Below are 25,000 nucleotides of genomic sequence, written 5' to 3'. Positions count from 1 at the left end.
TGTATGTATGTATGTATGTATGTTTGCATATCTGCCTAAAATGTTCGACTGAGGCGACAGATTTTACCAAGATCAGTATCGTTTTAAAGTCCGACCTTTCAGACGACAAATATCGAAAAATTGGCAAAAAACATTAGATCTTCACCTTCAACTGGGAATATTTCTACAGGTGGAGTCGCTTTTTTCACCGATATAATCATCCTCTCTTTTCGATTGTCTAGCCTTAATTAAAAAAAATGTAACTTCCGGGTTGGCGGTTGTCGTAACAGCATAGACGTCATGTGAGCCTGCCTTCCTACTACCACTTTTTTTTTTTTTTTACTCAAACACCCGGGCAACGCCGGGGTGATATGCTAGTATATCTATAAAAATGAACGCGTCTGTGTGTGTCTCTGTGTGTCTCTGTGTGTCTCTGTGTATACATTTCCCTACGCAATAACTCTGTCAATTTTAAGTCTACAGACTCGAAATTTGGTATACAGGGTACTGAGATTTGGAAACATCTTTGATCTTTGTGATCGGTTTTCGGCCAGATAATTGGCTGTTAAGGGGTCAAAGTTCAACAATTTGGCCTTTGAGAACTCTACCAAACTCTTCTGACAATTTTGGGTCTAAACACTTGAAGTTTTAGATATAGTTTCCTTGGACATGGATCTTTCTTAATAACTTAATTTGAGCCCAAAACAATAAATGTTAAGGGGTCATAATAGGGGTCAAAGTTAAAAAAATTGACCGTTTTCTTTTTTGCTTAACATACACCTCCAAACACCCGGGCAACGCCGGGACGAAATGCTAGTAATTCATACACCGTCCACTATGACTATGCAATCAGGGAACTACATACTCCTCAAAACGGAGCTGTTAACCCTGACATATTGATATGGGACAAGAAGGAGACAATAGCAACCATAGTAGAAGTCACTGTCCCTAATGATGCTAGCTTAAAGAAAGCTGATGGAGGCAAGATAACTAAATACTAATGTCTTGTGTAGAATATAAAAATAAACTAGGATCTTATGAAGACCTCCATCATTTTGGTAACCATAGAAGTTACTAGGCGCATGAAAAATGCATTTAAAAAATACTTTGAATATATCCGATGATCCAAGTGCAAGAAAGATCCAAGCAATTGCGTAAAGCGGAGAATAGAATAGTAAAAAAGTCTTGGTAGGAATCTCTGTAATAATGTGTAAATATCTGGCATCCGGTAGAATGCCACTTCCCCACCATAAGAAACATATAAGAAAACTAAAAAAAAAAAAAAAAAAGAACGATTAACTTTAAAAGCTAATTTTTAGTGCGAAAGACAATGGATACGCTCTGAAAGCGTGAAGCAAGTGCTGCGCAAGACTGAGCTGCCCCTGGTATCTCTAGTGACAATTCAAATCAAAGACACATGGAGACAATACTGGAATACACGTTAAATAATTATTTTTCAATCTCATAGACTCCATTGCATTCTTCTATTTAACTCATAGGTGGATGGACGATATGTGGATTTGTACATTTCCAAAGGCTATTAAGTAAATTATTAATTTGCATAACACTATCCGATAAATACGCTTCTTAAGAATAAAATTGTAAGACACTTTTTAGAAAAATAATAGCGATAACCAAAATTGACTAAAAACGATCCAGTATTTTATTAAATAAATTCAATTTTGTTCGTGAGTTGATAGACGTCATTTTGTTCAATATAAGTACTCTTTTATCTCACAAGGTATATATATATATATATATATATATATATATATATATATAGCAACATATTACATATAAAAATAAATAAAGAATATATCCTGCTCTACTTCGGTATTGAGCACTCTTTTTTAAACTTCGTTACACTTCATTGGTTACTAAACCTCTAAAAAACAATGATCTCAGATTATATATATATATAACAATGGCGTCTACCAACTTAAAAAAATTCACTCGAAAGAAAAATCTTCGCTATAACATGTATTTCCAAAGATGATTTTAAGTAGGGTATCTATCGTCATGTTATATAAAGACACACAAAGAAAATAACGCTGGAGTTTTGACTTCACTGGAACTCGGTACACCGAATCCACATCAAAAATGATTAATACCTTGGCAGAATTGTCCTAAAATATATGAGACATCAAACTGCGGAGGTTGGGTTAGCACCTGAGAAAGGAAAACTGGCGGAAGATTGTCATTCAATGGTATCATGATTGTGAAAGACCTATCTAACCCCAAGAATTGAGTTATTTTACTCCACCACCTATCACCATCTGGTCCATGACCCGGGCTATAAAACTAAAAGGAGAAAACAAAAACAACTTTCATAAAAGAGAAACAAAACAATATTGCAGACATGAAAATCGAATTGACGTGTCTTATATAAAAGTAAGGCCTCCTATTTTTTAAACTAAAAAACTAAAATGTTGAAGACGGGAGTGGTACCATTTAAACAAGCGAGCTTTTGTGCCCCAGGACTTATTTTTCTACATAGTCACCACTATTCTCAATGCCTTTTTGCCAGAAATAAACAATGCCTTGGTTGGAAAAATATTGAACGTGCTTTATCACTAACAATTCTATCGACACTCTGAAATCAACGAACCCACTTCCTAACTGCTGACATCAACTGCATCGGCTTCTTAAACTTTCAACAGGCGCCGGTGAATGTTGATCGGTTCTATATCTTTTGCATGGAAAAATGCACTAACACATCTTTGCATCTGACGTACGTTCATGACCGAGGTTGTTTTCTTAGAATCTCACACTGCCAATATGTGCAACAGAGAGATGAAATTCTTATGTTACGAGTGCATAAGTTCCGTTATTATAACAATTAAATTTGCATTTCCCTCTGATCCATTCGGGTGGAATAAAAATAGGAGGCATTACTTTTGGAATGTCCCTCGTAATTAAAACCAGAAACTGTATGCGCATATCTTATTATGTAAAAAAAACGATTTTAGGATATGGTCGACTGTTAAAATGCAACGCTTTTTGGAGCGAAAGTTTCATTTTTAAAATTATCGTTTATTGCGTTTTGTATTCGAACTCTTCAAATTATACTTACCATATTGACAGCGAGGTCCCTGGAATCCGGGTGGACAGGAACAAGACTGGAGATAACCACCATTGCAAGCACCCCCATTGAAACATACTCCCAAACTGCATTGTCCTGAAATGAGAAAAATGAGTATTTTACTAATATTTATAGTTAGTTTTGTTTTAAAATTTTAAGGTGTATTAACTGTCCTTATTTATTTAATTTGAGGTAAAACTAAAATGGTAGATGGTGGGTTCATCCCTATAAAAGCTGAAACCATTTTAATCTAATAATATTTATAAAAGTAAGAATGTGTGTGTGTGAAGACACTTATCAACCTATATACTCAATGAATTTTTCATCTACAGACTTAAAATTTTGTATATAGGATATTCAGACATGCGGAAAACTTTTAACAGGTTTTTATTCGGAAAAACGGTCTGCTAAGGAGTAAAAATTGAAAAATTGGTACGTGGGAGTCGTAGGAGTGTTTTTTCTACTTAATAATATTTCACGAATGCGCATGCGTGGATGAATGGTTCACATGACAGATTCGTTATGTTAAAAATAAGTACAATTTGAAAACAATTTATAAAGTCGTGTCAAGTCGGCCTAATGGTTATCGTACTTGACTCGTTGTCTTTAGGTTTTGGTTTCGATCTCAGCACGAGTATTTTTTTGCATACAAGACGTGAACTGTTTAGAAAAAAAAACAACTTAATACTCGCATGCACGTGTCTCAGAATCTGTATGAATTAAAATAATATTTATACGTATTTTACGACCGGATAACGCCGAGCTGACTGCTAGTAAATCACTAAAAACGAATCTACCGTAAAAAAAATAATAAGAAGAACGGGATTTTTTTTGCACACAATTGTAATATAACATTCCAAAAATTTACGAATGATTATCCAAAATAAAAATGAAATAGTTCATATTATTTATATTCTTCGGACTACTGTTTTCATCTTGGGTGCCATTTTCACAACGTTTCGATCGATGTAACCTCCGACCTTCTTCAGGTCTATCTTGTCGAACTCGAGAAGGTTTCTGTCGATCTCAGAAATTTGGACGGAATTTCGAACGGAACCCTCTATTTACTTCACGAGGGTAGCATGTTCTTGTTATGTCAGTCATGACTGGATATATGTCCTAAGTAATTCGCAATTGTATTTTTTCATAGATATCTAGAGAGAAAATGAGAAAGAGGAGGAAGAGTAGCAGACATCCTATAAAATAATAGTGGGGAGTCAAATTAAATACATGGAAAGAGGGGGAAAATGATAGAAAGTTAGTAAAATATGTGTCACTTGAGTTATCTGCAAATTACGGTAAATTCGAAAAATTAAAACGGAAGTTTTTTTCAGCCATAACTGACTCCCAAAACTGAGGGATATTTTAGCATGTATTCTGTGCAATTAAAATATATAGGGAAAGCTTTCTTATGGAAAGAACTTGTGATTAACTATGCTTTGCTATATTAATAGGTGTGCTAGTATATATTCATTTTTTGATGGATACGCCATTTCCCCGAACCATGACTAGCCTGGCAAATAACATAGCCTTAAGCCTTTAAACGAGTAATTAATCTTGTCATCAAGTATTGAAGCACTTTCTAATTGTCTGTTTAATCCCAATCTTCTAGATCGTCGAGTTGTTCTCCAAACAGAGAGAACCCCTTAAACAGCGATTATAATTGAAAGAAATTAGGTCGATTGTCCGATGATACATTCAAATAAGAAGTCATTTTAGGACTCTTGAATTAAAGAGCTCCAGTAACGAAGTCTAATAATCGCCTTATTGGTTGCCCGGTGAAGCTTTATTTAATGTACCGAACTCTTCTATCATTAAATAGCCACTCATGTATCCACGAAGAAAGGTGTGTCGTTTGGTACATTGGCTAATTAACTTGCGGGAGTAACCTGGGCACATTTCGGCAGTAAGATATCGCTAGGGGGTCTGGTCTTTTTGTCTCAAGGTATGGGTCGGATTGGTTCTAAAAACATCCGACCAGGCATGAGCTCCTTCTATAGGATGGTTGGTTTTTTGCTGGTCATGCGAGTTGCCCTATGCGAAGTATGTCACGTCTTCCGCATGTGTTTTATTCTAAAAATATTTATTAAAGTATAAATTAAAACTAAAGGTATAAGCTTAAGAGAACTTAAGAGAAGATTGAAATTCATGAACGCTTGCTTAATTGATTCCGAATAATGAATATTGATTAAGTTTAGTGCAAAGCTGAGTTATTTGACTCCACCCGTATTATGGCTTCTGACCCCCCCTTCAAAATACAAAATATTCTCTAAAATTTGAGAATCTTTATTAACTGCTGTTTAATTATTATATTTTATATTTCACAGACGTTAGAGGTATTTGAATTTTCATGAAGAGTTCCACTCCATCTTTTCTCCCGTTGCATAAAACTAATTCAAACTAAATATAGCACACATTACGACACCTTCCGACATTCTTCAGATCTATCTTGCCTAACTCGGCAATCCTTCTACTCCACTCGGGAATCTGCACGGAAGTTCGAAGGGAAGTCTTTATTTAATCCTCGAGGGGTAGCATGTTCTCATTTCGTCAGCCATGAGTGCGAATAACACTCAAGATGAGAACAGTTTAGGTTTAACTGTTCGCAAGTATTAAACATTGTGCATTTTTAACTAGGAGGCAATTTGAATAAATCAAGTGAAAATAGTTGCTCGCCAAATAGATGCGCTATTTTCTTTATATATTTCAGTCAAAGTCAGAATTTGATTAAACTTTCTCTATTCGTAGCCAAAACTACTTACGTCACGACTGCAAATCTCTGGATGCGTATTCCAAAACAGCACCCTCGTTTTTTTTTCTTAGAATCGCGTTCTAACAGGGGCGTCTTATGGGTGGATCAGTTTCAAATTTGGGTGGATATGCTGTCAAAACAAACCAGTATGTCTGCATCAGCGTAAACAAATGTGCAGATTTGATCTATTAAATGCCTTATGACTTTGTTGTATCCCAGCTATTCTCGTGAGTCTCTTTAAATCTTAACAATAGGTCACACTCGGCTAAGTTAATTGAATAAGTTATGGTCTATCAAGAAAAGTGCGCTAGGTCTGGTTATATAAAAAGGATCGAGATATAGAAAAGAATTGATAGGGTCGGCACAGTAAAAGTCTGTGCGGAAAACACATAAAATATCGGGGAACAAACGGCTATTCTGTGATTGAAATGAGCACAAAATGTTGAAATATTCCTTTCGAATTATATGAACCATTTAGTAATGCTATTTCAAAGGAAAGTAAATCTACTTATTCATAAAATCATATAATGTAATTGCAGCATATCATTAGAATGTGCTAACGTTCAAACACTACTGTGTTTGAATATATGGTTAAGTGTTAGTTTTACTCATTTAGAACTGCTTTAAAGCTTCACCGCTCATTCATTTTCCGGACAAATTTCAAACAATTTTTACAGTTCATTAGTCACCTTCTCAGCTATATTTTGAAAAAAAAAATTCAATTTTCGTTCAATAAAACAAAAGTTATAATAAAATTATAGTTTTTAAAAATTCTCAGAATATGTAAGGAACGTAGCGACGTTTTCTTTTGTTTTTGATTGACTGTTGGTTACCATAGTATCCACATCTGTTACGCTGCCTCAAATCGGCTGGGAATAGCGGAGATGATGACGTAATAAGATATAAAAAAAACTGTCACTAATAATTCACAGGTAACAAGTGAAACAGAAAGAAAACATTATTTCAAAGCAAAGACTTGAAAAATAATGGATTACATAGAAAAATACGAACATGAAAAGTAATATGGTCAAGATTTAAACATGAAAAAGTAAAAGGACTAGTTGTTCAAACTCGAAAAAAAATACAAGATATTCTAGTAAAAAATGGAATCAATTTATAACTTTAAATATTGCAGTATTAATTAAGAATTGATTATATAATGTTACATTGAATTAAAAAATTCTTAATGCTGCAATAATTTAAGTTTTTTTTTTTACACAGTGATCACCACTTATCAAGGCCCGGAAGCCACTCAGGGATAAGGGTTATTGCAAGTACATTACCTTAGTGTGGAGATTTGATGAAGTGTTTACTTAAGGGGACGGTTAATTAGGAATTTGTTTACATTGCACTTGAAGACATCCAAGTTGTAGTCCGGTGGGAAGCAGGCAGACGGAACAGAGTTCCACAGGCGTGCAGTTCTAAGAAAGAAGCTTTGTTCATGGAATCCGCGTTTTGATTTAGGCACAGATATAGAGTGGGGGAAATTTTTCACAGTGGATTCAGCTAGACGGGTGTTTTTCGTGAATGATTGGCGAGGGGGGACCAGAGATTGGAGTTCAGACGAGCATCTGCCATGGAAATAACGATAAAACAAGGATAGACTCGCAACGTGTCTTCTATGGGAGAGAGGTTGCAGGGAAGAGAAAAGGGCATCCCCCACTAAGCCACGAAGTCTATTTTGTACTCTGTCAAGGCAGGATAGGCTGTTTTTAGCAACTCCTGCCCAGATATGCAACAGTATTCCATCTTTGGACGTACTTGGCTTTTATATAATAAATAATAATATATAAATTTATTATATTTTTTACTAGAAGATCTTGTCTTTTTCTTTTCCAGATTTAATAAGTCTTTTTACTTTTCTAAGTTTAATCTTAACCATATTACTTTTTATGTTCGCATTTTTTCTATGTAATATTTTATGGAAAATGTATCGCAACTGCATATATCCAGTGACTTGAAGAATACATCCTACAAATAAATTGGCTCAGATAATTCAGGATTTCGGGCCTAACCACTTCATATACAGTGATACTTTTACGAGAGTGGTGTTATTAAACAGAAATGTGAGTTTATACTCTTTGATCTTGGTAATCTTTCTGCCCAATCCGGGAATCTTTTTGCCTAACCGGGGAATCTTTCTGCCCAATCCGGGAATTTTTCTGTCCAACACGAGAATCTTTCTGCCCAATACAGTAATCTTTCTGCCCAATACAGTAATCTTTCTGTCCAATCCGGGAATTTTTCTGCCCAATACAGGAATCTTTCTGCCCAAATGCAGGAATCTTTCTGCCCAATACAGGAATCTTTCTGCCCAAATGCAGGAATCTTTCTGCCCAATGCAGGAATCTTTCTGCCCAATACAGGAATCTTTCTGCCCAATGCAGGAATCTTTCTGCCCAAATGCAGGAATCTTTCTGCCCAATACAGGAATCTTTCTGCCCAAATGCAGGAATCTTTCTGCCCAATGCAGGAATCTTTCTGCCCAATACAGGAATCTTTCTGCCCAATGCAGGAATCTTTCTGCCCAATGCAGGAATCTTTCTGCCCAATCCAGGAATCTTTTTGCCCAGCCCGGGAATCTTTCCACATAACTCGGGAATCTGCACGGAATTTCGAATGGTACGCTTTATTTAATCCACGGGGGTAACATATTCTCATTTCGTCAGCCATGAGTGCGAATAACACTCAAGATGAGAACAATAGTCGAAATAATGCAAATAATCATCGGATGAGAATCTGCAAAAAATGCTAAGTTATACAATTTTCTGTCAATCCATTGCTTCATGAATGACGAACAAATAAACGGATTTTAAAAATCAATTTATTTACTTTCACGATCTTATGTGTTAGATATGAGAAAGAGGCAAATGAGACAAGAAGTAGTGGGAGGAAAGGAACGGGCATGTATTGTTACAATGAGGTCACTAAATGTACATATTAGTGTATAATGCAACAATGCAAACTGAATGGATCACGAGTCGTTTCATGTTGAAGATTCTAATAAACATACCATATTAAAAATATTCTTTCAGAATCCAATATAATTTCGAATTAAAAAACTATTAACCAGTGACTGCGTTTTTCATTGTATCAAGTTTTGTAATTATATCGAACACAATTACAGCATTATAGTTAAAAATTAGTTGTTTTTTAAACTCGAACGCAAACAAAGAATTATGACGTCATTATATATTAATATATTAAAAATGATGACGTCTGTATATTTATGTATTTATTTTTATGCGCTAAAATATCATATAAATAACTAGTTCGGTTTTGCCCGGGCATAAAATACGCTTAAATATTGTATTTTAATTTATCCAGATTTCGTATATATTATTATTATTATTATTATTATTATTATTATTATTATTATTATAGAGTCATGATTTCAAAAGTAAAAAAAAAAGTATTTGAGTGCCAGCAGCTAGAATCGAAACCGAAACCGAAATTTCAGCATTCAAAGCTGGTGATGTTACAACTGTACCAACGGGACACATATATGAACTGACTAAAATATTAAAATAAACTAAGATGAATACACAAAATGTATAGCGATTTTTAAAAAACTTTTGACCCATTTTGACCCATTAAAAACTATTTTAATTGGCTAAAGACCCATTAAAAACTATTTAAATTGGCTAAAGACCCATAAAAGAAAGTCCAATCATTTGAGGCCCCTAGCATCGCTCTGCGACTTTTAGTTTCGGAGAAGAGTTTGAAAATATGGGGACAGACAGACATATAGCCTTTTATATATTAGATTTACACACACTCAAACTAAGCATACCTTATGACCGGACTATGCCGGACGTGCCTGCTAGCTTGGATAAACACTTTTGCAGTTTTAACAAAATAGCTACAATAATATCAGAGCGTCTCCATTTACGCTTAATATATACAGAATGCCAACATCAATATATTATATATGAATGAGTCCCCTGTGGAATTTCCACAGGTCCCGCTAGTTTTGTATTATTACCAAGAAGTTAAAACTGTAATTCTGTGCTGTTCCTTTTATTGCCTAATGTAACGCTGTAGTTCTATGTTAACACGGACTTGACGTTTGGTAAAGAAACAGTCGCAAAGGAACAAAGAAAAATCATCGACTCAGTTTTTTTTTATTTGACATAAAATGCATTTTTTCTGGTACATTAAAACTACACATGGATCTTGGTTTAACATGTCCCTTCGTTCGCCATGTGATTTAAAAAAAACTTCGCCGTGTCCAACACGTGCCTTTTCTCCTCCCACGTCGACAAGTCTGCTCAAGTCCATTCACCGCCACGCGGGTTTTTCAAATGTAGAACTCTGTTCCGCTGGTCTGCTTTCCAGCTGACTACGATATGGTCGTTTTCAAGTTCAATGTTAAACAAGTTCTTGTTAAGCAACCCCCACAATCCATTTCTACCCTATTTTCACCGGTAACTATTAATACTGTTCTTCCAGTGACTATAGTACACTCATGAACCTTTATCTTCGAGTGTTTTTTCGGCCTTGATAAGTGGTGACTCACATGTAAAAAAATCTCCTTCGCTGACACGTGCTTCGCCTTCATGTCGCATCGTTGCCACCGCCCACGTTCGATTTTTCTAAATGACTGTTTTTTTTGCCGCTGGTATGCATCACGGCACACGGCCGTCCAATCATTTTTTATTCGGATTGCTCTTGATTTAAAAGATTGTCTCAGGCTCACAAAAGTCTTCAAGTCGTTCCCGTCGCTCATGTAGTTCTCTTTGTCTCTCTGCTTTCTTTCTTCTCTTCCTCCGCTGTGCCGTCACCTCCTGCACCGGCGTGGTCATTTGCATAGGTGTCATGCCGCTGCTGTTACGTACGCGTCAAATTTTATTACACTCGCCGATACTGTTCATCATCTTAAATCTGAATAATCCATTTATTTATTAAAAATGGATGAAAATATTTAGTAACTGTTATTTACTTCTAATCTTAGCAATAAATTCAAAAAGATTCGAGAACCCAGCACAGGCGGGTACTTCAGCAAGATAATACACAGACATACTCATATGTGTGTGTGTGTGTGTGTGTGTGTGTTTGTTTGTGTGTGTGTGTGTGTGTGTGTGTTTGTTTGTGTGTGTGTGTGTGTGTGTGTGTGTGTGTGTGTAAATCTGACTGGAAACCACGATATTTTCTTGTGTTATATAGCTGAGAGCATATAGCGAGTCTATATATTTACGAGTGTGTGTAACCTGTCTGTTTGATGTGCGTGTATAACATGATATATATATATATATATATATATATATACATATATATATATATATATATATATATATATATATAAGGTGTTTGTGCTCGTCTAGTTTCTCTATATCTAATGGCGTTCATATATATGTGTGTGCACATATATTGATAAGTGTATATAACGTATAGATATAGATCAACAAATACAGATCATTTACAAACAAATACAATATCATTTACAAACAAACGGTTCCTTATAAAAAAAAAAAAAAAACGGATAACATCTTTCTGGGGTTTACATCTAGATAAACAGGGAAACACACCTTCGTCCATCTTTGGGTCTTGCTCGAGGGATCTACAAAAACTGCAATAAAGATTAACCCTAAGAACAATTATCAAGTCTCGGATTATATTTTCATGCAATTTTTATGATCAGATTTCCACCTCTTGGAAGTTGCACGCTTTCCTTATCTAACATTTTTTCTAATGCCAGCCCTGATAGTTTCCCTGGCGTACAGAAGCCAAAACGATCGGTAGCTCTCACCCCCATCTCTCTCTTTGATCGCTAGCTAACTCCTCTTATCTGTTCACCTCGAACCTCTCACCTAAACTCTCGCTGATTCCCTCTCTAAACTCCTACGTGTATATATAAAAAGTATTTCTTAACTACTTAATCACTGTAATGTGCTACTAAAGAATCAGATCACCCGACCCTCGTAACGTAATTCATTTGTTATTATTTTTACCTAAAATTCCTACCTCTTTGTTTTATATTAAAATTCCAAAGTTTACATTCGCGATACATATTTCAGCTGACAAAACATCAAGGTATCAGAACAGTCATGATAATAATAGATCATAATTAGGTTTCGGCGTTTTCCAGGAACCACCAATGTAACACATGTTTTGTAATTTTGTTCGTTATTTTTTCGACACGGCGAACAAGCTTTCAGGTCTCCAGTGGTAACTGGTATAGTATGGCTCTGAGGGCACTTTTTACGTTCATTCCAAGCCGTTTCAATCGTAGTAAGGAGAGTTTTTTTTTCTATGACGCCATTTTCCTTTCCATTTTTTTACTATATATATATATATATATATATATATATATATATATGCATATACACACATATGTATATATGCATACACACATATGTATATATGCATACACACATAGATGTGCATACACACATATACGCATACATACACATGCATACACACATATATATATGCATACATACACACACATATATGCATACATACACATACATACACACATACATATGTATACATACACATACATATATATGCATACATATGCATACATACACATACATATGCATGCATACACACATATGCATGCATACACACATGCATACATACAAACACACATATGCATACATACACACATATGCATACATACAAACACATATGCATACATATACACACATATGCATACATACACACACATATGCATACATACACACACATATGCATACATACACACACATATGCATACATACACACACATATATATATATGTTTGTTATCTCTTTTACGATCCAGCCTGTTTGGTATAATCCACACGGACGAGACTCGACCCGGTGTTAAGGGAGGAACACTGAGCGAGAATTCAAACCGGACAGACACTAATAAAATGGTTGCGGTCAGACATTCCACAAATTCTATCGAGATAGAAAAGAAAAAGAATAATATAAGTTATGGCCTTCGTCTCTTTAATAACGCGGTCGTTTTTGCCTTGTAAAACTTGTATGACGAGAAGACGACAGCCCGGATTGGAAATAAATAAATAAACACGAGAACGATGTGTCGAGTTTCTCTTCAGAGGTATGGTGGCGTAGAGAGTCGTGTGTAAGTCGACCTTTTGAAAGTCAGTTTAGTTGTCGACAAAGTATTGAGTACTCTCAGTTAACGCTTATGTAAACAAACGTAATAACATCATTTTATCACTTTTATGATGAAAGGGATAGTGTACAGATACAAATGAAATATATTTAAGAAATTTATTTATATTTATGGAAAACTTTATATATATATATATATATATATATATATATATATATATATATATATACTAGCAGAAGTGTCCGTCGTTGATTGGGTTAAAAATGAGTCATCAAAAATGGACTGTAATTTATGAAAGGTTATAAAAGGGTATGTGTGTATAAAGAGATAGCTTCAAACTTTTCGGGTATCAAAACCAAAGCAACCACCTCAAAGGAACACAAGGGGACAGTAGTGGGAATCTTTATTGATACAAACGAATAAACACTATTTAAGGTTCCCCATTATAAGTGTCCTCCATTGGGCTCCATTTCCCTATATATTCGTTAATGTGAATGAGCGATGTAACCCGTAAAAACCTTGCACCTTTTCAGTAATGGAGTATCATAGCAAGTTCGGTAGCTTTACATCAAACTATGTTGGTGTGTATAGGGTCCCCATTTATAAGTGAAAACTCTGGGGCCCCTTTCCCGTTAGTGAGCGTGGGCAGTGTAACCCTTAAAACTCCTGTCATATATACGAGATTAAATCAAAGGTGTGATCGGACACAGGGTTTCCAGTTATGTGACCCCTCCCGGGGCTACATCTCTATTTGCGGCGGGTGAGCGGTGTAACCCATCAAAACCTCCCTCTTCACGTGGTGAGTTATCCTGCCAAATTTCGTAGCTCTTCGTAAAACGGTAGGAGCGTGCATAGGGTTCCCCCTCTGGTAAGTGGTGGGACTGTGACTTTATCATGCCTATTTTGCACCTTCATACCTCTTCTATCATTTTATGTGGTTAGTTTAGTATAATAGCAAACCATATTGGAGCCTAATCGTGTTTATATATTTAACAGAAAAACAGGTTCCTTCAGTCTTTGACAGATTATGGATATCCACGAAGGGGTGCCTACGCGTGAAAGTTTTGTGGCAGGAGGTACACAATCTCCAACCATACCTCTCCCTGAGTCGACATTGTTAAATAACAGTGGCAAGTGAAGTGTATGTACAGGACGACTGGAAACAAATGTCGAGATAAGTACAGACAGAGCACATACAGCGCCTAGAATTCCAAAGTGGTTACCCATATGGTACTAACCAGGCTCAACGTTGCTTTACTTCGATCATCTAACGAGAACCAGTGTGTCAACGCGATTATGCCATATATATGTATAACTACTTCATTTACTCACCTAAAATTAATATACGAATATATAGATTTATGCGTAAACTTTAAGTATTTACTTCAAAAGTGCTCAATACGTAGGTAGAGCTAGTTAGTAATTTATAAAATAAATTAAGCTACATTGAATATTCAGAGAGTGGATGAAACGCGGAATATTCAGTGTAGCTTAATCGTTATATATATTTTATAAATTACTATATATATATATATATATATATATATATATATATATATATATATATTAAATAAGGGAGTAGTCAGCAACAATGTGTATTTTTTAACATTATTTTATTATTCCGTGTCTTGGTTTTTCATTGAGAATTATGTTTGGATCATTGTTCTAAACAAACATGATATAAGGAATACCCGAAAAGACTACAACGAAAAATCACAATACTAAAATCCAAGAATCCAAAAAATAATTATCAAAATAGAATGAAAGCACCCCTACCCTTATTTCAGAAGAGCCAGTCCCCCCTCCCCATACATACACATTAGTAACCACCTCGGACCACAGCCGCCTTCCTAAGGAAGCAAATAACCCCAAAATACTATAAAACAATATACACATTCCCAAACCAATAAAAGCAAACACACACACGCACACACACGCGCACACACACACGCGCGCACACACACACACCCTAAAGGAAAAGAAAAAAACATTAGCAGAAAGAGATAGCGACTAAAGCCAGGTCAACGTATCCCTGGACAAGCCCAATAAAAGAGCAATAAAAATTCAGCATACCAATGAATAATAAACACTTACAAGCCTCCACCCCTTGGAAAAACTTCAAATTAACTACGAAAATCGCCATTTTTACATCTCCAACACATTTGAAAGTAATTTCTGACGAGGGCGCATCACAGACCGTCTGAAACGCGCGTAAACGATTTCAATGACTTAAAAACATTATTACAATGATCCAAACATAATTCTCAATGAAAAACCAAGACACGGAATAATAAAATAATGTTAAAAAATACACATTGTTGGTGACTGCTCCCTTATTTAAATATACATCTTTCTTTCGTTGGAATTTCTTAACCCATTATATATATATATATATATATATATATATATATATATATATATATATATATATATATATATAGTTGTTGATTTTTTTTAAACGATAATACGAAACATACATGTTCATAGATTAGTTTTAAAAATAAATAAATAACTAAAATATTTGTTTACGTCTAAGTAAAATGTGGGCGATTTTCTATGTAAAAAAAGATCTTCGAGGTGAAGACGCTACTTAACCATATTATTGTTTAAAAAATCAACAAGAAATCTGCATTAGTTTATAAACGATAAAAATAGCAATAAAATTATCTAAGAGTCCGTAGCGTAACGGATAACGCACCTGATTTTAATAGATATGGTCTGGCGTTCGATTCCTAGAGAGAGACAGACAAACTATGCTGAAGAGGGGTAGGGCCCCGAAACCTGCATGTCCGTAGATAAAAACTTAAATTTTGCCTTAGTAATTACTTCAGTACTAAATATACGAGAAGGGTTTCGTAGCTGTATAAAATATAAATGTAGCAACTAAGTTACACTTGTGTAAGTGTTTTATTGTGTTCCATTTGTGTTTTATTCCTGAGGTAAATAATCAGGCCTGATGATTTCTTTCGTAAATTGAACACAAACGTTTCTCTGTAGCCAATTTGCGATGAGTACATATATATTATATTATATTATTCTTACCCGTTGGGTCATCCATTTAACTCGTGTTACACTGTATCGGAAAAAAGGCGACTGACAAAAAATTCACCTCCTCCCAAAGAAGGAAATCATTTCTTACTCACATTCACCCCTTCCAAGGCATGTCGCCATTTTCACGTAAGGGGATACTATTTGGGACCATGCCGAAAAAAGATTATCAAAATGTTGGTTTAGGTAACATTTAAACTTTTGCATATCAGTACAGCCAGGGAAGCAGGTAGAAGGAAGGGAATTCCAAAATCTAGCTATTTGAGGGGAAAAAACTATTAGAATAGAAAGCTTTCTGGCATTTAGGGACTTCAACAACGAATTTAGGGACCTCAACAGCGTAAGATTTTGTTGCTGAGCGGGCTTGTCGAGGATATGTACGCAGAGTAGGCACAAGTACAAAGAATTCATCAGAGCACATTCCATTAAGATATTTGTAAAACAGGCACAGTGATGCAACACTGCGGCGATGGGACAGAGGCTGGAGCTTAGTTGACAAAGTTGGACCTATTAGATCGAAAACTCTTTTGGACCGTATCTAAGAGGGAGAGGCTAGTGAAAGATACACCAGCCCAGATGTGGCAACAATACTCCATGCATGGGCGAATGGTCGCCTTGGAGATGTACAGGATGCTCTCAGGTGTGAGTAGTCTTCTAGCTCGGTAGAGGGAACCTTCCTTTATTGCAGCAACTTTCACAATGTATTTGTTCCAGTTCACATTGCCTGTAATGTTAGGTTGAGGAGTTCCAAGTATGTATTCTCAGGTAGGGTGATATTTATCATGGAAATCGGTGGTTGGAGAGGCGTCTTGTAATTGTTAAAGGAGAGCAACTTGGTCTTATTTTCATTACATATTACCATCCATTTGCGGCCCCATTCCATTACGGTCTGGAACTCATTTTCTAACGATTCTTCCATTGTCTTAGATTTATGTACATCCGGTCTTCCCTCATGCATGTTATAGAGCGTTGTATCATAAACAAATATACCTATTTCGTACACAATATCATGGAGGTCGTTTGTGAAAATCAGGAATAATAGTAGTCCAAGGATCAACCCCTGAGGCACTCCCGCATTAATGTTATGCTGCTTGGATGTACGTCTATCAATGATAACCTAAATGCCTATTGTATAAGAAGGATTTAGTTATATTTAGTATACGTCCAGTTATTCCGTAGCATTTAATTTTTTTAGCAGCCTTTCGTGTCAAACTTTGTCAAAAACCTTGGATATATCAAGGGATACAGCCTTGACTTCGTCCGCCTCATCCGATACATGGTATATAAATTCAGAGATGTCAAAATATCTGCAATAGAACGACATTGTCTAAATCCATACTGTTTGTCAGAGAGAAGATTTGCGTTTGCGAGGTGGTTGACTAGTGCTTGGTTAATTAAGCTTTCAATTGTTAAGTAATGTTAAGAATGTGGAAAGAACTTTTGAGCTGGCATGAAAAGAAGTCGACAACACCCCGCTCTATAAAGCGGACTTCTACGATAGTAAGTTATGATACAAGAACGGTTTAATGTGAGGAGGCCCACTGATCTAAAGGGTGCTCTATAAAACACTATAAAAATTCTGTCGATGAAGTTGTGCTTTAGAGAGTTAATGTGCCTCGAACAAGAAAGCAACATAACGAACACAGCGTCAGAGATTTTAAAAAGCCATGCTAAGATGGGGAGCATTGTGGAATCGAGGGACATCTTTGAAAGACGCACCAGAAGGAATCTCATTCTCTATTTTTTACGCATGAGTAGAACGCTAATTCAAATTCTCACACAGGAGATTGCGTCTTCTAATATTGGTCAAGAATAAATCCAATAGAGATTACTTAGATAATTTTGGTCTAATAGCATCGTTGAATTCTTCGTACAATATGACTCAAGCAAAGTTATATTTTGTCTTGGTATAGGGCTTTGTTTTAAGTCTAGAGAGAAAAAGAAAGATATAGAGATAGTATATATTTATAATTGTAAAACATTTACGCAATATGAGCTTTCGTAGGTTGAATAACCACGATGGTCGACCGATGCTTACATCACGCGGAAACTTAAAATTATGAAATGCGAATATAGGAACGAAATGCGTTTTAGTAGTTTTAGACGCAAAAAATAAATAAATAAATAAATAAATAAATAAAAAGAAAACCGTTTTGCGTCCTCTCTTTTTCAGACATATTTTAAATTCAAATTTGTAAATAAAATAATTATTTTGAAATAATTGCACTACATTTTCGTTTGTTATTTCATTTGATATAATGTTATCTCTCCTTATTTCTGAGCTTCTTTTTTTTTTTAAAATAAATGTTAATCTTAGAAAAACTAAAATTTAAAAATATTTCTCCAAAATTTATTTATAAAAATGAACAAATCTCGCGATGAACCCATTTAATAAAACATGTAGTCACAACTTTTTTTTCTTTTCCTATGTTTTCTTTGTTTTATTCAAATTCTCGTTTAGTGCAAAAGATTTCAGTAAAAATTGTCTGAAAAAGAGAAGACGCAAAAAAGTTGATTTTCTTTTCCTTTTTTTTTGCGTCAAAAACTCAAAACGCATTTCGTTCCTATATTCGCATTTCGCAATTTAAAGTTTCCACGTGAAATCGGTCAACCATTTTAGTTATTCAACCTACGAAGGCCTATATTACTGAAATTAATCCAGCCAGAGGTTTTCCTTGGGCACCCAAACCAACAGATCTTAAACTATTATTGAAATGGCTTTGTCCACGTTGACTGAGGGATGGATAATGGTTTGTGCAGTTCTATGAGGTCCACTCTCCCAAGCCATTACCTCTCGTCATTCGAGGGAGGGGGGTAAATCTATATTTCGACCAGGAAATTTCGACGGGGTTGCACAAGCAATTTTAATAGTTCAGAAAGCTCCTTCTTTAGGGGCGTTGGCTCGACTCTCCCCCACCTTGAAACCTTGTGTCACATTAACCTGCGGTGAGAAGGAAGTAAATAAAACTTACTAAAAGTAAATTCGTACAACTCAACATGGTACGACATTTTTTGACTGGTTTTATTATATTGTTGGCATTTGTTCCCTAAATTCTCTCTAGAATCCGGTACTGACAATGTGGACCCGGTGGAGATTGTTAACATCCTTAAATGAAAGTGTGCTATAGTACCGATTGGATTCGAACTTGACACGCCAGATTGTCAGTCTACGACAATATTTACTTCACCACGGCCACTTTTAACCAACTTCTAAACGAATGCAACCCTCTTCAGGGATCTAATAAAGAGCAACTAGCATTATCTAAGTAATTCACCGAAAAAAAATGTAAAGATAAACTGCGCCTTTAAAAACCAAAAACTTAAAAAATAATTTAACAGAAAAGTTCTGCAAATTCTATCAGATACTCGAATATCTTACATTGAACAGATGGTAAATCCGTTATGGCAATCCCCGACACCACAGGCCAACATGTGAGATCAAGGGAGCTTGACCTGATATGAACCAGACCTGACCAGAGAGGATACATTTAATCGCAGATGACTATTAAATATTACATTCCATTCAGAATTCAAAACAAAATTTAATTTTCGAACGTAATCTAGGCCAGTCTTTCAAAGAATCTATTGTCTACATTGAGTGTCAGGCTAAAGTTACCTAATGTGTGGGAGTCAGGGAAAGAGCATTCTTATCTGTATGCCACAGCTACGTAAGCGGGAGGTCACATTCGTTGCCCCCTCTCTTGCTCTCTCTTAGGATGTAATTAAAAGTAATAGTCTATAAAAATCAAACGCAATTTTAAGTAATCAATTATTTTGATACTTATTTTTGTTGTATGGATTTTGTTGTATAGATTTTGTTGTATAGATTTTGTTGTATAGATTTTGTTGTATAGATTCTTATAAAGATTATTGTGCGAGGGTCGTTCAAAAAGTAAACCATTTTATTTTTTACTCAAAAGTTGAAGAAATACGAAAGCGGGAAGGGTGCCTTTAAAACGAGCAAACATTTTGTATTCGAGGATTTATTTCTCTACATGGACTTTTGCTAAGAATTGAATGATGCATCTCTGCTTCTGACGCATGCCCATGACAGGGGTTTAAGGTATTTGTGATATGGTAGATCAAAAGAAGACTTATAGTCAAAAAGTTGATTTATAGGGTATTCAAGTCGGTTTCGAACGAATATTGCATTCTAAATTGTCGTCGGCAAGTAGTTCTTATTATATTAAGACTTTCATTTTCCGATGTTTTGCCCTATAAATTTACTGGTCGCCATGTTGAATATTGTCCTTTATAAGTCAAACATGCCAACTCAATCTTGTTTTTTTTTTTTTTGGATTTTTTCTTTTTTTTTCCTTTTTGGAAGGGGGTCGCCATTGCAGAGTCTCGTCCGCGCAAGGAAAGTTTATTTTATTCTTATTTTTTTCGATGTGGGGGCATTTTTATTTCTCGCTTTTATTAATGGGGAAATTCAAATATCTTTTTTTTTTTGCTTTTATTTATAATTAAATTTGGAGGAGGAGCACGAGGGAGAGGAGTATAAAACGTTCAACTCATGAATACATAAGTTCAGTCATCATAACAATGCCACTTGCAATCCCCTGATCCGTTTGGGTGGAATTAAAATATAGAGTGAATTATTTTTGGAACAATCCACGTTATGTAGAGGTATACAGATTGTTCTAGATAATTTATATGGAATGTAACCCAGATATAAGAGACCCGAATATAAGAAAAACGGATATAAAAGAGAGTTTCTGGTCCAAAATTAGAGCCTGTGTTAATGTACAGGGAACCCCGGATATAAGAAACACACACACACACACACACACGTATAAGTATAACCCGGATATAAGAGAGATATAGGGATGAGAGAAGTCTCTTATATTCGGGTCACACTGTATATATCAACCATCATCAAAATTTTTATACTAAAACTCTGAATATGTTGTTTACATTTATGTTTGTAGATTCATATGTTTTATAGTCATATATTTTATAACAAATAGGCTGTACACACGTAGATAAGACACTGACAGTTACTGAACCTGGGGATAGCAATTACTAAAGGGTGACGATACATACTCAAAATTACCTAAATTAGGGCTTCATCACAGGATACTGTTTGAGTAATTTAGAAGTCTCGATTATAGGGTAATCATAAAAAATACTATAAAGAACAAAAGAAAATGGATTTTATAATTACGAAGTGAAGTAGAAGCAAATACCTTGCCTAAGGGTATTGGAATTCATTTAAAGTTTTGCCCGGGACGAATTATATGTAATCCATAGTGCCCTGATAAACACTACTCCACCAGGTTATAGTGAACCTGGTAGTAATCTTCTATCATATAAATCTCCCTTGTCTGTTTCAATATATGTATGAATGTATGTTTGTATGTCTAGTAATAGTGTTTCGACAAAGGCGACGGATTTGCACGAGATCGCTATCATTTTGAAGCTCGACCCTTTGGACGACAAATATTGAAAAGTTAACCAAAAACATTAATTCCTTCACCCGTAACCGGACACTTTTCTACAGAGATGGACCGCTTTTTTCGCCAATATTTTCGAAACTCATACTTTCTTTTTGATTGTATAGCCTTAATTGAAACCTACGTCACTTCCTGTTTGGCGATGAGCGCAACAACAAACATGTCACGTTTTTTTTTTCACGATCTTTTCCTTCTTCGCGGTACGACTCCGAGCCTGCCTGCCCGCTACCACATTTTTTTTTCTTTTGCGTTCGCAATTTTCCTTTTTTTTTCTTTTTTTTTTTCAACCAACACCTTTACACACACCTCCACTTTCTTTTCCGCCTTTGCGTCACGGGTTCAAGTCTGCTTGCCTACTACCACGGTGTTTTTTTTTTGCTCAACACACACCTTCAAACACCCGGGCAACGCCGGGCACCTAGGCTTGTTATAAGTAAAGGTAACTTCAAATTCTACAAAATTTTCCAAATAGAGATCTCACCAATTAGTGTTCATAAGTTCATACTCAGGACACTTGAGCATTTAAGTTTTGAAGTGCGATAAAACATGAAGTAGTTATGTATTACGCTATTATTAAACCAAGCTTTTAACAATACTCCAAACAACAACAACTGGGAGGTGACTGTGCTTCAGTGGTAAACGACACGGACTGAAAACCTGTGTCTGCTAAGTTCGAATGCAATTCATTCCACAAAAAATCTGTTAGTTAGGGACGTTGCCAACCTTCACGTGTTCCCTTCTGTAAGTACCTGATTTCATTCTAGAAATATTTCTTAACAGAAAGATATCGGGGAAACGAATGCCAACAAAATCATCATGAATGATGCTCAATAAACAACAACAACAACTACTACTACTTTTATATCGATGAAATAAAGTAACGCCAGTTTCTTTCTCAATTATAGTCATCGTCGATAGCTTTCGTCCTACCAAATGAATGATTGATTCTAGTTTGCCAATTGTTATACAAAATCAGCACACACTCTTCGAAAGAAAAATGTAATTCGATTTAATCATTATTGAGAAATTATTTTTATCCGGTCGAGATATTAAAAAAAAAAAAAAAAAAAGCATTCTTTTAAGAGGAAATGAAAGTAATTTTGCATTGATCAATACAGAATTATCTCCCTTTGCTTGATCGACTTTTTACTTGAAAAGGAGAAATAATACTAGATTGACTAAAACAGATTTATCTCCCTTTGCTTAGTATATTATTTATTTTCTGTTTAAAGAGAAAGAAAATGAAATTAATCCCGAACAACGTCGAGGAGGAACAGATGGTCTTTTATATAAACATAATTATATATTCGCCAAATGAATGCAAAATAAAAACTAAAAAAATATATCCTGAGGGCTACTACTACTACTACTACTACTACTACTACTAAATTAGTTCAAATCGACAACATTGCTCTATTCATTGACAAACTTGATAACTTACGTAATTTCTTAAATTTCAAGTAAACTTTATTTTAAGGCCAGCTGCGTAATCTGATAAACTTCAAGAGTTGGCCAAGTTTTAGTTGAGATAACGAATTTTTTTGCACGTTTATATACAAAATAATTGCAAATATCACATCTGCGTCTGGAGTTAAAACTGATCAAGATGTTTTTTTTTTCTGCAAATGCGTAAGCAATGATAATTCATGCAACCCTTTTTGGAAACGAATATTTTAACCATTATATTTCATTCTAGGCGTATCGCTAGTTGAATGGATGCTAGTTAAGCATATGGGATCGGATATGCACTATTATCGGATTTATATAGGATCTGTTGTTGATACAGATCCATAAATCGGCTCAAGATCGCATTACTATCTTTTATTTATTTATTTATTTTCCTTTTTTAATTGTGGGTCACCGCTTATTAAGCCCCGATGGCGACTAGTATAGATATAAATGTGCTAGATAGGCGATGAGGCAAGACTGGCGATCATTAGTGGTGAAACTTAGAAAGGGTTTAATTATATAAGAGGATGGCTAACAACTTGTTTACATTAAACTTGCAACGACCATGTCAGTCAGCTGGGAAGCAGCCCTATGGTTTCTGGCATTTTACGGTAAACTGACAGAAAAGCAACGTTCTTATCTAATCAGCAACCAGTTGTCAGCAGACGATATTTTCGTTAATTGAAAAATAATTACGGTGCTTTTTTAGAAAAACAAACAAAATTTTCATGGTGTACCTACTTGTCACAGCATATAGATGTTATATTCCAAAATATACAAATATTGATCAAGAGTTTTTTTTTTTTTATTCAAGCAAATAAAATTTTACGATTTTAATCGATTAACTATTTTTAGCAGCCATTGATAAGCCCTTGATTCTGGAGAGGTTGTTAACGGGGAGGTAACTATAGATAAATTTCGAATTCAATCAAATACAACGACTTGTTTCTATCATATTGATCAAGTCATACAATTTGATTTTCTAAAATAAATAAAAAAACTACTTGATCAAATTACGTGATTTTTTTTCATCTCCGTTCCGTGACGAATACGTGCACCATAAAGATTTTTCTGCAATTTTTTACTTAAATTTTCATTATAAGTGCAAGTCTAGATAAGCACAATAATTATAAAATTCTAGAAAGTTCATAGTTGTTTCGGTGTTTTCATCGCTCCAAAAAAATTTTTATTGAAACTTTGCCATAAATACTTCTTAAATAATTTCCATGAAAAAAAAACAACAAAAAACAACAAAACAAACAAAAAATAACCCACTTAATTTTCTTTCATAGTTGTCATGTTTTCGTCTTTACAAAAAAGTTTTTGAAGCATTTGTTAAATAATTTTTAATATAACCGAAAGAAAAATATTGGTTTCATATCATTAAATTTGGTGAGCATTATATTCTTGTGTTAAAGTTTTGTTTTTAGCATTTTGAATTTATCGTCTGACAGTGTTCCTGACGGCCTTTTCCAAATGCTTTTCCGGCTGCCTACTGTAAACTTCAGGAAGATGCCGACGCTGCCTTGGGCAAAGTTCTGGATCAGGACTCTTTTCTTTTTATTTACCGACTAATACAGTTGAAAAAATAAAGACACACACACATCCCAGCTGATGGTAACAATTAAAACCGAAAATTGCCATCAAAATCAGCTGTCTTAAAACAATCTCGAACAACAGTTCCTTCAATCGCAATGACGCAAATGTGTGATCTATAATATAAATCTCACCTATCTGTTGTATGTATGTATGTATGTATGTATGTCAGGTCATGTCATGTGCTACTGGTACCATGTAACCCAGTACTACCTGCCCTGCTTCATGGTCGGGTCACCGGCGACTAAACTGGTTCCCCCACCAGACTTGTTTGGTGAGGAGGGCGGCTATTCTCCCTGAAGGATTAAAAACCAGACCTTCCAAAGGGCGAATGAACTCTTTTTCGGGGTCAACGGCCAACTAGCACCGTGTATATATGTGTGTGTGTATATGTGTATTGGGGTGGAGAGGGCTCCCGTAAGCCGTGGTGAAGACAGCCTTTCTAGGAGAAGCAAATCTCTGATTTAAAAAAAAACATAAAGCGGAAGACCATTACCCGCATTAAGCTGGTCTGCAGTTTAATTTGTTGCTGGCTATCTTGCTCTTGCTTGTTGCTGGATCTCAACATTT

At 35.2% G+C, this 25,000-nt stretch overlaps 1 protein-coding gene across 2 annotated transcripts in view; it reads right to left on the bottom strand.

The window, feature by feature from the left end:
* LOC145246818 (uncharacterized) overlaps positions 1-25,000 on the bottom strand; it is a 583,451-nt gene that overhangs the window by 295,064 nt on the left and 263,387 nt on the right. For both annotated transcript variants that reach the window (XM_080108645.1, XM_080108646.1), the window contains exon 4: positions 3,053-3,157. In XM_080108645.1, the coding sequence (XP_079964771.1) occupies positions 3,053-3,157 (105 nt within the window). The remainder of the gene's footprint in view (positions 1-3,052; positions 3,158-25,000) is intronic.

Source organism: Euprymna scolopes, chromosome 24, assembly GCF_053919585.1.
Source record: "Euprymna scolopes isolate OS-2025 chromosome 24, ASM5391958v1, whole genome shotgun sequence".
In the NCBI taxonomy this organism is placed as follows: Eukaryota; Metazoa; Mollusca; class Cephalopoda; order Sepiida; family Sepiolidae; genus Euprymna; species Euprymna scolopes.
The sequence above is the reverse complement of the archived record's forward strand: the minus strand, read 5'-3'. Positions and strand labels throughout refer to the sequence as shown.